General features: G+C 39.4%; 1 protein-coding gene across 8 annotated transcripts in view; it reads left to right on the top strand.

The window, feature by feature from the left end:
* LRRC7 (leucine rich repeat containing 7) overlaps positions 1–15,319 on the top strand; it is a 561,937-nt gene that overhangs the window by 533,477 nt on the left and 13,141 nt on the right. For 7 of the 8 annotated variants that reach the window (XM_074265661.1, XM_074265657.1, XM_074265658.1 and 4 more), the window contains one exon: positions 4,022–4,096. In XM_074265661.1, the coding sequence (XP_074121762.1) occupies positions 4,022–4,096 (75 nt within the window). The remainder of the gene's footprint in view (positions 1–4,021; positions 4,097–15,319) is intronic. The other variant, XM_074265662.1, reaches the window with a different exon arrangement.

The following is a 15,319-nucleotide window of genomic DNA, read 5'->3' as shown; positions in this document are numbered from 1 at the left end:
CAAAATAGTGAGAAGGGAGAGAACCACTTACCTTTGATTTCATGAACCAATCCACCAGAGCAGCATTTTGTAAAATTTTCATTGTACTTGATAGTCTACTACAGTGACATGGGAGGGGGAAGACGAAAAATCCCACATATTCAAAAAATCGAGTGATTCTTTTCTATCCTGTAAGTTAGAATTATATCTATTCTCTTCACCATAATATTTACATAAAATCACCAATTAATACAGGGATCATTACTCTCTTGCTATTGCTTCAATGTCCTTTCATAAATGTAACTAAACTATATTTTAATTCACATTTTTGTAGGAATAAAAATAAGGAGTTTGGGGATGCCTTTAAGTGCTCAACAACATTTATGTAAAATCCTAAAAGATTAAACATTTTTCAGGCATATCTTTGAGTAGTTCAGGGACAAGTTGTCAGCAGCCATTGAGTGGAGCTCCCTGATATCTGTGTTCAGCCCTGGTCTGTTTAGTATTTTTGTCACTGATTGAAATAAAGGCTTTGGTGGGAAGACTGACCAGTGATATGATGCAACATTGTCAGTAACTAAAATCCTCATCAACCAGAGTAGTCTTTGTCATAGTCTGGCTATGTGTTCTTCATTTATTGCTTTATAATAACAAAATTCCTGGATTTTTAGTACTTTTGAGAAGCATAACGGCCACTGGACCATTGTTCTAATAACCATTTTGATGACAAATTAAAATCTATAGTGGAAATGCAGAATGGTGCTTATTTTGAATTTTGGAAAGTATTAGAAAATCTGGAGTCCAAAAGCCAAAGACACAAGTCAAAACCACAGGATTTCAAAACTGGAAGAAACTTCAGTCCTTGGGCAGCTAGGTGACGCAGTGGATAGAGCACCAGCTCTGAAGTCAGGAAGACCTGAGTTTAAATCTGATCTCAGGCATTTAACCCTTCCTACCTGTGTGATCTTAGGCAAGTCACTTAACCCCAATTGCCTCAGGAAAAAAAAAGAATGAATACAGATCCTCCTGCTTTCAAGGTCAACTTTCTATTTATTATGCTGACTGGTTCTAAGTCTATACATGAGATACACAAAATTTAAACCAGATAGTTTTGCCCAAATATGATGCTTTTCAAATATACTTTACTCCTGCCATTGGACTGTTAAGAAATTGAGGATGCTATGAGTATTTTCTTCCTCATAAAGCATGATAGTAAATTGAGTCCATCATGAGATAGCCTTATCATACATGGAGATCACATCCCTAGAATGTGGTAGAGCAGGTAAGGATTTTTTCCAGCACTTACCCTGTCCTCCCATGCATATTCCCAAGAAGCTCAACATCTCGCCAGCAAAAAGTCAGAAAATGAACGAGATGTTTCCAGTCGTGTGTCCGACACATCTGTGATCCCTTCATGTCGTCCCGCTGTGGAAGGTGATGTTGTAAGGACGTGATAATGGCCATGCTGTTGCTGAATGGAGAGAGAGCTGCATAGAATACTTCTTGACATCCGTGTGGTCAGCCAATTTTATTCTGTATTTTGGCACAGCTTTAAACTTCTGTTTGAACTCACCATCAGTGCTCCAATAAGACTGTCCAGTTTTGAAAGTCAGTTGTCTTTTTCCTCACTGATATTCACCTAGTCTTCATTAAGAACAGCGTGGCGTGGTAGAGAGAAGACCAGCTTAGGAGCCAAAAAGATCTGGCTTTGTCTTGCCTCTAATGCATAATAGTTGTGTGACTCTGGATAAGTCACTTTTATCTCTCAATATCTCAATCAAGTCTCTAAATCTACAAGTCATGTTAGAGCCGCTGAGCTATGATAACATAGGGAGTATCCAATTCGGGACATCCCCCGTCTTGATTGGATCTTCCTCATTATATCTACCTTGTGTCATTGTCCTTAAAGACAGCCCAAACCACAGCAATGGCAGCATCAGCATCTGAGCGCTGATTTTAATCTAAGCTTATGATCCTCCGGGAAACGCTGGCAATTTGAAAGGCAAAGAAGATCTTCAGCAGATGTTGGGCTACTAGCAGTGCCACAAGCCCAAAACCTGGACGAGGAGGCCAGTGTGGCCCTGAGAAATTGCAGTCCCTGGGTCAGGAAGCTTCAGGGGCAACCTCAGGGTGCTGGCTGGGTCACACCCCATTGAGAGACAACTTCCAATGGCCCTCCCCTGACCTGGACATGTTGAAATTCTTCACATTTCCGTCCTTGGCACCGGCTCAATACTAACAAAGCCCCAGAGAGTAGGGAAGCCAGAACAGTGCAGTTATACTGTCTTTAATCCTGTCCCTAAAGACAGAATGTAATGTATTGGACTACCTGCCATCTAGGGAGGGGGTGGGAGGAAGGAGGGGAAAAGTTGGAACAGAAGGTTTTGCAAGGGTCAGTGTTGAAACATTACCCATGCATATTTTTTGGCAATAAAAAGCTATAATGAAAAAAATAAATAAATAAAAATAAAAAGTTATAATGTATAATAATGTAATTGTATAATGTGTAATGTCAAAAAAATATATAATAAAAAAAGACAGAATGTAAACAAAAGGTCTAGGGTCATGATGGAATACACCCAACTTCCTCTGTCCAATGTGCTGAAACAAGTGAGCCAACAGAATCCGCTGAAACCCAGATGGCAAGCCAGGAAGCACACATAGTACTCACCTGCTGCTGCTCTCAGAGATGTGTGCGCATCTTTTGGGTAGTGATGTCTCTCATCTTCTAGAGCAGAGGCAGAACAACCAGGAGCAAGGGGTGCTGAAAGCGTCCCCTCCCTTTGGGACTCATTGCACACATTTCCTGCATGAATAGAGTTATTGGGTCCCCCAGGTTTTGGGCTCATGACAAGACTAACACTGGTCATTTTGAGCTTCATTTCAGGCAAACCATTCACTTGATGAATTAACTACCTAGTCACGTGACTGATAAACTTAGCTGGTGGTTAGAACATGATGTAGTCCCAGCCACTTTTGGTGATATTGTCTTTAAACGTGGAGGATAACAGTAGAAAATACAAAGGGTTTTATGGAAAACACACGATATAATTTTGAATAAGAACTCAAATGCTGGGGGATGAAAATGGGCTAAATATAGATACAAGAATTCAGAAGAACTTGTTTACTTATTTATTAATACATTAAAGCTTAAATTCAAAAATATCTTTAGTCCAGAATAACAAACAATAAGTGGTTGTACAAATTACGGAGCAGATATAATTGCGTTGATTTTGAAAAACATTGTACTTTAAAACTGTTTCTACACAATGTTCAAGCATCTAGTTGGAAGGTTAAAAAAAATTCAGTCAGTAAATGTCTTGGTTTGTCTACACTGGCAAATTGTACAATTCGGGGACTGAATTGATGAGACTATCACCGTATAGATACCATCTGTATTTCAGTCGACGTGCTTTCAATTTCTGTGTAAATAGAAAATGATTTAGATGAAATCTCAACAAAACACAAGATAATTGCTGAAATAAATCAACATATACAGCTTCTACTCAAGCTTTTAAAACATTGCTCTGAATTAATAATATACAGTCATTTGAACGAATTACCTCCCAAGCAGATGAGATGATTGAAAACAGTATGAGCACATGAAAGATAATTGAGTTTGTATTTAGACAATAGAGTTCTCTGCAACTTAACAAGAAAATGCTGTCAAATGAATTCATAATCCTGTTGTTACTAGGAAAGCTTGAGGAATCTTTCCCATACATATTTTAGTGATGGTGATTTGTACATCAAAGATAGCTATAATTATATTGTTGGAAGTTAACCTGAATGCACTATTTCACAAATGTTGATATTGTTAAAAAGTAATAATCTGAGTTTTTGTGATTTTTAGTGATGGTGACCTTATACATCAAAGATAGCTATAATTATATTGTTGAAGTTAACCTGAGTGACTATTTCATAAGTTTTGGGTATTGTTAAAAAGTAATAATCTGAGTTTTTGGTGTGAATTAATAGCAAACAAATCTAAAACCTAGTTCTTGGTAATAGAATCCTAACCTCTGTTACTTCTGACTTATAGGGTATCTTTGTTACTAGGGTTCAGCCTGATGGGCCAGCATCCAGCCTGCTGCAGCCTGGTGATAAGATCCTTCAGGTAAGAAAAATGCTTTTTTTTATTTATAGTCAATGAAGGAAAAATTATGTTAAAAACATCTATATACTAAAAGCATAGTGTGCCAAATAAGAAAATGTGTTTTCTGATAGTAAAGTACATCTCACATGTCTTCATTTTTAGTATTTAGTATTTAGTAAATGAATGTCTTCACTTAGTATTCATTGAGTGGCACTATAAACAGTCATCAAAAAGAAACGTTGCTTTTTTCACAATTTTAATTAATTTGAAGAATGATCCATAAATTTGTGGCTTTGGATCAAAGATGGGGATTAGCTTGGGATTTAATTTTCTTAACTGTGACTCTTAAATATGCTATGTTAACACCATGGAGATTTTACATGTGTTTAAATATATATATATATGTATATATATATATATACATATATACATATATATATATTGATATATATATATATATTCATATCCATGTTGATGCTTGATCACAAAAGAATCAAAATTTAATTGTACAGGAAGAGGTAAGTTTTCTGTAAATTTTCGTCTTCTTCAAAAAGGCTTTATCTAATTTAATGGTCTGCACAGCAGGTAAAACACACTCCCACAGCTGTCAAAGGCTCTGAGAAGCCTTAGACAACTTGCTCTCTCTGTGCCTCCATATCATCATCTTTGTGCTCAGTTCCTGTCCAAGATGGGCACAAATGCTGCCCAAGCAATTCCTGCATTGCATGATGGGAAACTCTCTAGGGGAGATGTCTTTATTTTGCAACAGAAAAAGGACTCATTCTAAAATGCTTGCCTTGAGATTCAGACTTTTTTTTCTCCTAGGTCCCAGATTCTAAATTTAGACCACTGTGAAGGTAGAGAAGTGGAACCTAGAGGTTAATATTCATAAGGCAGAAGAAATTGGAAAATGAGCCAAAAAAAAATCAGATCTGACATAAAATGAAGATTCCAGAGGCCTAGGGATCCCTTTTAATTCATCTTTTCTGGTTTACCTTCCTTTGAGCTTTCCCTTGCTTACCCTAACCTTTCAATCAGAAGCACTTAGAAAATAAGAATCCATGAACGTTCATCTTCATAGCCTGATTTCTTTATCCTGACATTTAGCTGTGCATGTGTGTATATGTATATATGCATATGTATGTATGTATGTATGTATACATGATTATTGGTTAAGTAGTAAGGCCCAAAAAAAAAAAAAAGCAGCATCATGATAAGGTCTATCAGCCTAACCCCTACCTGTGTCTCATTCAAAGAAAAATCAAATAATGAAGTTACAAACCTCTCTTTCCATGATGTCAAGAAGAAAGAAGGGAAGAAAGAAAGAGGGAGGAAGGGAGAGAAAGGGAATGAAGAGAGAGAAAGGGAAAGAAGGGAAGGAGGGAAGAAGGAAGGAAGGAAGGAAGGAAGGAAGGAAGGAAGGAAGGAAGGAAGGAAGGAAGGAAGGAAGGAAGGAAGGAAGGAAGGAAGGAAGGAAGGAAGGAAGGAAGGACTCAATTTAATTTTTAAAAAATCTATGGAATGGAAAGACGAAGAAATCTCATACTCTGGCCTCTGGCCTCAGCTAGAGTAGAGAAGGCCTCTGGAGGTCTGAACAAAACTGGACAGAAGGTCCCATCTTGTGACAGCGATGGTACAAGCAGAGCTTCTTCCCTGCCCAGACTCAGACCATGGGGAGGGCAGCTGTGCAGAGAGTGGGCGGGGGAGCCTCTGGGGCCAGAGGGCACTGCATCCTGGCTTGTGAGGCTCCCTGATGTGATTGCAGGGGGCCTTGTGGGCATCCTGTCTGTAACAAGTACCAACTGAACAAGTGGAGGATCCATGACAATAAGGCCTCTTTAGCTGCTCCCTTTGTCAGGCCCTCACCACCTCAAACCTGGATTGTTACAATAGCCTCCCTGCTTCCAGCCCATCCCCCTCCTTGCTCCCCAGAGATCTTCTTCCAAGGAAGCTCTGCTCCTAGGCTCTAGAGACTCCCCATGACAACCAGCATCTGTTGGCCTTTAAAGCTGCTCCCATCTTCCTGGTCTTCTTACATTTACTTCTCTCAGCTTTCCTCTACAATCCAGCAACAGCAGCCCCCTGGGCTTCCTTTGTAATAGTCACAATTCTTGGTTAATTCTAAACCAGGGGACAATATAATGTCTCCCTGCCCTGGGGTCCCCAACTGCTTCTGTCCTCTGCTGCTTCAGGGATTTCTTATTATTTATGACATTAGGAGTATAATCACAACCTGTCTGAGCCTGCAATTAAGAAAATCCCCAACATTTAGGCCAAAATTGGGCTTTTAACCCTAATTTACATTTATATTTATTTCTGGCACATCCCAGATTCTTGATAATTGAGACTATATTCAGATTATTAAAAATGTTTAGATATAGAAGTGTTGAGATTGCAAAAAGGGCCCCCAAAAGTTTGGGGTCACAGACCGGTGTCATGAAGTATCTCAAAAGAATTTGCAGGTTTGAACCCATATCCAAGTCAAGAGTAAAAATGTATTTGTAATTGTAATGCTATTACAAATCGGCTAAGTTCCAAAAGAAATTAGCAAAGGATCTCAGAGAAGGAAGACAAATTTATACAAAACTGGATCAGAGTTTCATGTTACTTATTGGTAATTTTATGGCTCTCAGGTAGGTTTGAGTGGTGGTCTCTCAGGAACTTGGTCATTCCTGACCAACAATTAGATTTGCTAATTTTATAGTTTGAGGGGGAGTCTCAGGAAGTTGGTCATTTTTGACCAACAGATTAGATTTGACAGTCAGTAATGTTTGTAGGATTATTCCAAGGCCGGAAAATTTCTACAATCATTGACAGACAAGAACACTCTTAGGTCCAAAGGGCTTCCTAAGGGAAGAAATATTCCATTCCTAGGCCAGAGGAATCTCACAATCATTGACAAACAAGAGCACTCTCAGGTCCAAAGGGCTTCAGAGCCACTGCTGTTCATCAGAAGCAAACCTTGTGTCTTGGGCTTGGGGAAAGAGCCACTTTTCTTGAAACATTTCCCAGCTTTGGAGGAGTGGGTGACAATGAGCCTCTGGCTTCTGCTCCAAGACACCTGCAGGGCCAACTGTCCTCCCCTTCTCCCTTCTTGACCACAGCTCAATCCTTCTTTCTCTTTTTCCTCTGGTTCGCCTCTGGGACCCAGTTCAATGTCCCCACTCTTTCCTGCCGGATCCTTGATGTGGGCTCCTCTCTCACCCCCCAAGAACAGGGATCCTCATGCACCTGAATGGCCTGAGGTGTCCAAGTCCCATTCACAGGTTGTGTTTGTGCATAGTTGTGATCGACTCAACCAAGTCGTGTTCTTACCTCATAGAGTGGGGGATGGGATGAGGAATGAGCCCCCCAAGGACACCCCAAATACCTGACCATGCATTCACACTGGCTGCTGCGGTGATGAGACACCTGTAATGCTCTTCCTTCTCACCTCCATCTATCAATTTCCCTGACTTCCTTCTAGCCTTCATTCACATCCACCTTGGGCAGGGACAGCCCCCTCCTACCCCCAATGACTCTTGCCATCCCCTCTAATCTCTATATGTTTTGTATTTAGTTTTTGGAAGGATGCCTCAATCCCACCTCCAGTAGAAGGACTTTCATGAGAGTGGGGACCCTTTTTTTTGCCTTTCTTTGTATCCCTAGCTCTTGGCACATAGTAGGCACTTAATAACTAATTAATGGTTAAAATGAACAAAGCACTTTCCTCACTGACAACCATAAGGTGGAGAAAGGAAGCACGTGGCTGTTTAGGAAGCATCCACCCCATATACAATTTATCATCCTTTTACAAAGCATCTGGACCTGACACATCAGGAAGTTTTTTTTTTGTTCTAGAATATAAAGGAATGGTCATATCAAACCCAGGGAAAGGGACCACTGTTTACAACATGGCAGCCCCATCCTCTTGGAGATCACAAGTGACCAGCATCCCTGTCAGACCCTAACGAGGAGAGCTGGCACCTCGGTCACTATCATGAGTGCTGAGAAGGGTGATGGTCACGTCACTGCCATCGTTGGTCATTTTCAGGGATCTTGTCCACACCTGGAAAAAGCACAAATTAGCCTGCTCTCGGTGACAATGAGCCCAGAGCTCTACAGCGGTTACTGAATGAAGGTTGATCTCTGGCATATCTAAGCATCTCACCTCCAAAGGGATGGGAGACCAACCTCCATCTAGGTTCTTTGCAAGATTTCAAATTAAAGCAGAATATTCGTCCTCCTTATTGATCCCAACTTTCCCATAGCACTCCCCTTGTTTTTTATGTGTCTTACATAGATCCTACAAGGACCAAGGAGCTGGTCACAAGGAGATGGAGGAAGTGATTAGAAATCCATCTACAACTCCTAGACCAGCTTTTTAATCACTCTATTATTCATTCTTTCAGAATGAATTGCCATATATAAAAAAAATACAAGTAACAATATGGTACTTAACTGGTCTAATAAATAATGCTCTTCCCATTTCTAGTCTCATTTAAATACAATCTATTAATTATGACTAACTATTTTGTTGCCAAGAAGAAAAATAAGCCAGAACAAAAGGTTGCTTGTGTTTGGTAGGTGATGATGCTGAACAAGATGATTCATAGCATCCACCCCCTCCTCAAATTTTCCTCCATCTATATGCACCAACATAATCTCCTAAACAAAAGAAAAGCATTTGTGAATAATGAACTGCTCCTAAAGCCTTTTATAAGTCATTAAAACAAAATGGAAAAGCAGAAGGCATTTTACTTCTTCCCTTGCCTAGTACCTACAATAGGTACCTAAAACATGATTAATTTGAATAAATATGTCTTGTGTGCCTACAGTGTATATTATTGTCAATATTGAGGAAGGTACAAAATTTAAACAAAATAGCCACTGCCATCATAGAGTTTATAGTTCACTAATTTACAAATTTTGGAAATGAATGACAAAATAACTTTTAAATAGCTTATAAACTTGGGGAAATTGAGATCTAAGATATAATTACATGCCAAAATAACTGATTGAAAAATAAATAATTCCGTCAAATCACTTATTTTCTTTTTTAAAAATAATAATTTTTTTAAATGCATGCAAAGATAGTTTTTAACATCCACCCTTGCAAAACTTTGTGTTCCAAATTAATCTCCCTCCATCCCCACCTCCTCCCTTTCCTAGCAAAGTAATCCAATATAGGTTCAATTCTTCTATACCTACTTCACAAGAAAAATCAGATCTAAAGAGAAAAAAATGAGAAAGGAAGAAAAAAGCAAACATACAAGAACAACCACAAAAAAGTAAAAATACTATGTTGTGATTCACATTCACTCTCCATAGTTTTCTCTCTAGATGAAGATGGCTCTCTCCATCCCAAGTCTATTGGAATTACCTTGAATCACCTCATTGTTGAAAAGGCCACATCCATCACAGTTGATCTTCACATAATTTTGTTCTTGCTATGTACAATGTTCTCTTTCTGCTGACTTCCCTCAGCATCAGTTCCTATAAGTCTCTCCAAGTCTTTCTGAAATCCTCCTGCTGATCATTTCTTAAAGAATAATAATATTCCATAACATTCATGTCCCATAACTTATTCAGCCATTCTCCAGTTGATGGGCATCCACTCAGTTTCCAGTTTCTAGCCACTACAAAGAGGGCTGCTATGAACATTTTTGTACATGTGGGTCCCTTTCCCTTCTATAAGATTTCCAGACATAAGCACAGCAGAGACACTGCTGCATCAAAGGCTGTGCACAGTTCGATAACCATTTGGACATAGTTCCAAACTGCTGTCCAGAATGGTTGATTCAGTTCACAACTCCACCAACAATGTATTAGTATTCCAGTTTTCCCACATTCCCTCCAACATTTATCATTATCTTTGCCTTTCATCTTAGCCAATCTGATAGGTATGAAGTAGTACCTCAGAGTTGTCTTAATTTGCATTTTTCTGGTTGATAAGACAAATCACTTTTCTAATAAGCTGACACATTATAGCGGAAATAACATTCATTGATTGTATATGCAGAAGACCTGAGTCTAAATTAGCACTGGCAGTTATTAACTGTGTGAACTTGGCCAAGTTTTTTCCACTTCCTTTGTTGTAAAATGGAGATGAAGGAAGAGGAGTAATATTTTAACTCCCTCAAAGATTTGCTTTGAAGAAAGTATTTAAAAAAAAAAAAGAGAGATGAGTTTCTTTCAAACTCCCACCCCACAGAAAAAGCCTTAGAGAATTCAGCCTTCTGTGTCTAAAACTCCTTCGCTTAATGAATACATCAACAAATGCTTAGAAAACTGCTTGGAAAATGGCTAAGGTTCTGACTGCTTAGATTTAGTAGTTCTCTTACTTATTAGCTCAGTTAAAGTACTGCGGAACTAAGGCCAAGATATATTTAATTTTCATAAGTGTCGTTAATTTACTAGAAGGGCCAATCTGTCTGCAACTGAATCCATTTGCAATAAGGGAACTGCCCATTTTAGAGCCTTCTTGGACAGCTTCCCATCACTTTTGTTTTCTTGGTCACCTGGGAATCTGAGCAACTTCAAGCTCTAGAGATGCAAATTTAAAAAGCAAAGCTTCCTCAAGGACCTTACCCTCTGTTAAAGAAAATAACCTGTGCCCATATATGGAAAAACAACATACGTGTAAGACAAATAATATAATTGCAGGGGGAGGGAGTAATAGATTGAAGGAATGACAGGGTCATGTGCTTATATTTTAAAGATGATGGAGATCTGGGCATGTTTTTAAGCAACGAGGAAGGAGCTTATAAATAGGAAGACCGGGAATATTAGAAAGTACATTGAGAAGGGCACGAGACTATGCACACCACAGGATAGGATCAAGGGTAAATAGGGATCAACATTGACAAGGCACTCCTTTGAGAGTCTAGAGAAATGAAGGAAAGAGGGAGAGATGAAGGGAGCTCAAGAAGAGGGAACTGAAAGCCGGTTGTCTCTATTTTCTCAGTCAAGGATGAGTTGAGGACCTCCACCAATGGGAATAGGGAGAGGGCAATGGGAGAGACTTGAAAAGAGAGAAGACCACAGGTGGTTGTGATGATGGGTCTTTGCAAGGGATTCACTATTGTCTGGAGCTCTTTGGGGGACTGAGAGAGATTGCCTAATCTAAGGGGAAGAATCTCCATCCCCCTTTCATCTTGTGTTTTACCTAATGCCAGGATTTCTCATCCGCTGAATGGAGTTCCCTATAGCAGACCCCAAATCCTCCCTCCTAAGTTCTTCTGAGCTAAGGACATTTATAGGTATCAGGTCACCTTCCCCTGATCTCTGAGCCAGTCATAAATTATAAACCTTCATAGGATCTTTATTTTCCAAGATTCCAAAATACAAACTTCTAAACAAATACGACTCTTCCGAAGATCCCAAGTATGGGATGAGGTCCACATCTTAATCGTTGACCTTTGATGTATACACAGAAGTGCCCTAGTCCTGCTTGTGCTCTCTGTTTCTCTCTAGGTCTCTCTCTTCCTCCTCTCCTTTCTCTTCTCTTCTCACCAGATCTCCCACTTAGTAACCTTCTCTTCAGTCCCATCTTTCTTTTGGATGCGCCATCGCCAGTTGTGATTGCCAAAAGCTGCTGACTCCCGCAGGCTTTCTGGTGGATGTGGGTCTCCAAGAGAACGTTGACTGAAACCTTCAGTCTCTGCAGCTCAGTGCCTGTATTAGAGCTCTCTCTATGTTGAAAAAGCGGTAAAATTGAGAAGGTGATGGCCATCCAGGAGCTGTGGAAGTCCCTTTGTTCATGCATTCACCACCATGTTTCTCAACATAATTTGGAAGATTCCATAAAGAAATATTAGCAAGTTAACATTTTGTTCAGTCATTTTTCAGCTATGTCTGACTCTATGACCCTGTTGGGGGCTCTCTTGACAAAAATAATAGAATAGTTTGCCATTTTTTTCTCCAGCTCATTCTACAGATGAGGAAACTGAGGCAAACACAGTGACATGGCCTGCCAAGGGCAACACAACTAGAAAGTGTCTGAGACAAGATTTTGTCTCAGAAAGATGAGTTTCCCTCACTCCAGAATGAAGTTCCATCCACTATGCACCTACATGCCCTACCAACTTAACTAAACACAAATTTTAGCCACAATTTTATCTTCAGTTTTATAATATTGATCACCCTCATTTAGCAGTTGCTATTACAATGCCTTTAGTTTCCTATGCAAAATAATGGCTCAAGGATGCAACCAGATTGCCAGTCCCTTACCCCTTGTTACTGGAGAGGTTATCAACTTCTGAGCCCCACTGAATCGGGAAATCCAAAAAAGAGTTTCTGAAAATGTTTCATTCTAGTTGTTGTTCCCAAAAATAATCCACAGGAACAGTAAAATGTCCCAATTAAAACTTCACAGTTTCTCACGAAGCATTTAGGGTTATGAACTTTAGAGTATTAATTTCCTGGGAACCTGTAATTTCTATTTATAATTTCTCATCAGAGGAAAAAATGATATAGTTTACAATCAATACACTATTGATGAATAAAGTCTAAATGTTTCTCAGTACTTAATTATAGTACTCTATCAGATTCACTTCCTGAAATGTGAATTTATTCCATAAAGTTAATGTGGAGGAAAACTGTAATTATTTAAAGTTCTCAGGCTTTCCTCTCTTGCCTAGCTGTCAATCTGATTTAGGGACTATGGTTACTAGAAATCCAAGTCTAGAACTCATGCACACCACCTATGTTTTGACTGACCTGCCAAAATAAACAAACCTTTGGGCATTTGAGATGCAGAATGTTAATGAGGGAATCAAAAATAGCCAGTATACCCCTGGATGGGTCTTTTTAGAGTGGATCCCCAGGTGATTTATTTTTAAAATAATCATATTCATATAAACCCATCTGCTGATGTAATATTCCTAGTGTTGGTGGTCACAGAAATGATGCCAGGAGAAGAGTCAAAACATTTGTAAACATCTGTAGCCATCTGGGAAATTCAAACCAAGGACCTTCTCATTTACTGACTGGTAAACCTCCAGGTAATTTTCCACAGATCAGGCAGTCGTAACATCACTGAATTCCCATTAAAGTGATCTCTGGGAATTTTACAAAACTATTTACCAAAAGGAAGGTACTAAAAGATGCCTAGAAAAATTGAAAAGTGTATACCAAAAAGCAAGAGAAAAGAAGGCAAGGGTTGTTTTTCCTATATTTTATAATCATCGTAATAAAATCTCTCTTAAAGAGTAAGTGTCTTTTCTGGGAATTACAAATCTTGCGAAATATTATCTCATCAATTGTTAATCTCCTTATTCTAAATTATGAAAGGGAGCAAAAGGAGCATAGTTCTGGAGAAGGAGGTGTCAAATGGAACTCAATTCACCATTTCAAGAATCGGAGATTTCATTGACATGAGCATTTCTTTTTACTGATCCAGATTTCAGCCCCTCCATGTTTTAGGAGAAGGTCTTCTGGAGTTGTTGTAACTAAATAAAAACAAAAAACAAAAACATTGAATAAACCACAGTGTATCTAACCTGCTAGTAACAAGGACTCCTAAAATCAGACAAGGCACAGGGTCAGTTCACAGACAACGGCGGAGGACTTTCCAATTTGGCAGGGCCCGTCCAATGTGGACCACTGACAGAGCCGACCCCTGCCACAAAGAACTATCACAGTAAAACATCTCTAATCTCTTGTCTACTCATCAACAACATTAAATTAGGATTTAACATCTGGAAAGGGATTTGGAATCTCCTCAGAATTTTACATCTCAGTGAAAATTAGAAACATTAATTGCATTCTATTGAGGCATAAACATTTTTAGCAGCTCTGTCCCCTTCCCAGATAACTTTGATATGAATTTCATTCTATAAGATTCATTTATTTCTCATTTTTAATATAGCAAACCTTTATACTCAATTGACCTCAAAATTGCATGAATTTCACTTAATGTAAAAGCTCAATTTTAAGTTGTTCTGTTATGAATAAATGAACAAATAGGTTTGGTTTTTTAGGGGGGGGGGGAGTTATTGGGGGAGGACCTATGATTTCCCTACTCTTACATATGGACAATGGTTCTGCGGCAGCTTAAACTTCTGAGGGTTCTCTGAGACAAGGAAGTGAGTGGTCCAGAGTCTCAGACCAATGTTGTCTCACCAGCCACTGCCCACCCGTCTTTCCTGGATGTAAAACAAAAATGTTTCTACTATTTTCTTTGCTATTCCTGTTATTTCATGATAAATAAGCAATAGTGTTTCTTAAGCACCGAGTAAAGTAGTTTAAAAGTCTGTAGTTCCTTTTACTAAAATCATGATGCTAGAGAGACTATGTTGTGTTCTCTTCTCTTGGATGATCAATTATGGACTTCAATCATGCTGCCCATGAGGGCTAAAAAGAAGCCTGGCTTCCCCTGGAGTCTCTGGGTCTCCAGGAGCTTGGCAAGCATGGCCCGTGCTCCCCTATGGGCACCTCATCCTTTTGGATCCCCTAAGGCCGTCCCCAGGAGACATGGAATCCATGCTGCTTTGTTCTTGGAAGTAAAGTCATGGCCATGAATGGGATCTCCAGCACTGAGTGAAGCAGTATTTAGAGGGAAAAACAAGCCCTGAGATCCTCAGGCCCTAGAAAGGCCCTGAAAACTCATTGTTGCAGGGACTGACCTTGATTTCAGAGGAATGGCATTGAGGTGGGCTTTAGTGTAGAACTTTTAGATAACTAAGGCACAACAAGATGGGGCCCATGAGCTGATTTAATTGCATTTCTTTGTCATAGGGAAGTTTTATCCTTTTGCCACTGAAAAATTACATTTTAAAAGCATCAATAAACCATTTAGAGGAAAGCAAATCAAGTCACCAAGTATTTGTTAAGTACGTGCTGTATACAAGACACTGCTAAGTGCTGGAGGAAGCAGGACTTGTGTTTAAGTCTTACCTCTGCCTTGCAGTGAATTTTAAAGTTAAAAAGGCCCTCAAGGTCTTGCAGTCCAACTCCTACCTAAAAGGACTCTTCACTGTAAGAGGTAAGGCCTTTGCTATCCTGGTTGCCCACATCTAGAAACTTATCCGTTTCCTCCTTGTCATACCTAGAACCGAATGCAGTGTTCTAGATGTAGAATGACCAAGGCAGAATACGCTGGGATTTTCACCTCTAGGTTCCAGAAGCTATGACTCTGTTATACAGACCAAGATGGCAATCACTGTGGGCGTTCTCGTATCACTCTGCTAAATTAGGGTGAGCTCTCATTTCACGAAAGCCTCCAATTCATTTTCAGGCAAACTTCTCTCTGCCTCCCCTTCT

This window comes from Sminthopsis crassicaudata, chromosome 4 (genome assembly GCF_048593235.1).
Source record: "Sminthopsis crassicaudata isolate SCR6 chromosome 4, ASM4859323v1, whole genome shotgun sequence".
NCBI lineage: Eukaryota > Metazoa > Chordata > Mammalia > Dasyuromorphia > Dasyuridae > Sminthopsis > Sminthopsis crassicaudata.
The sequence above is the reverse complement of the archived record's forward strand: the minus strand, read 5'-3'. Positions and strand labels throughout refer to the sequence as shown.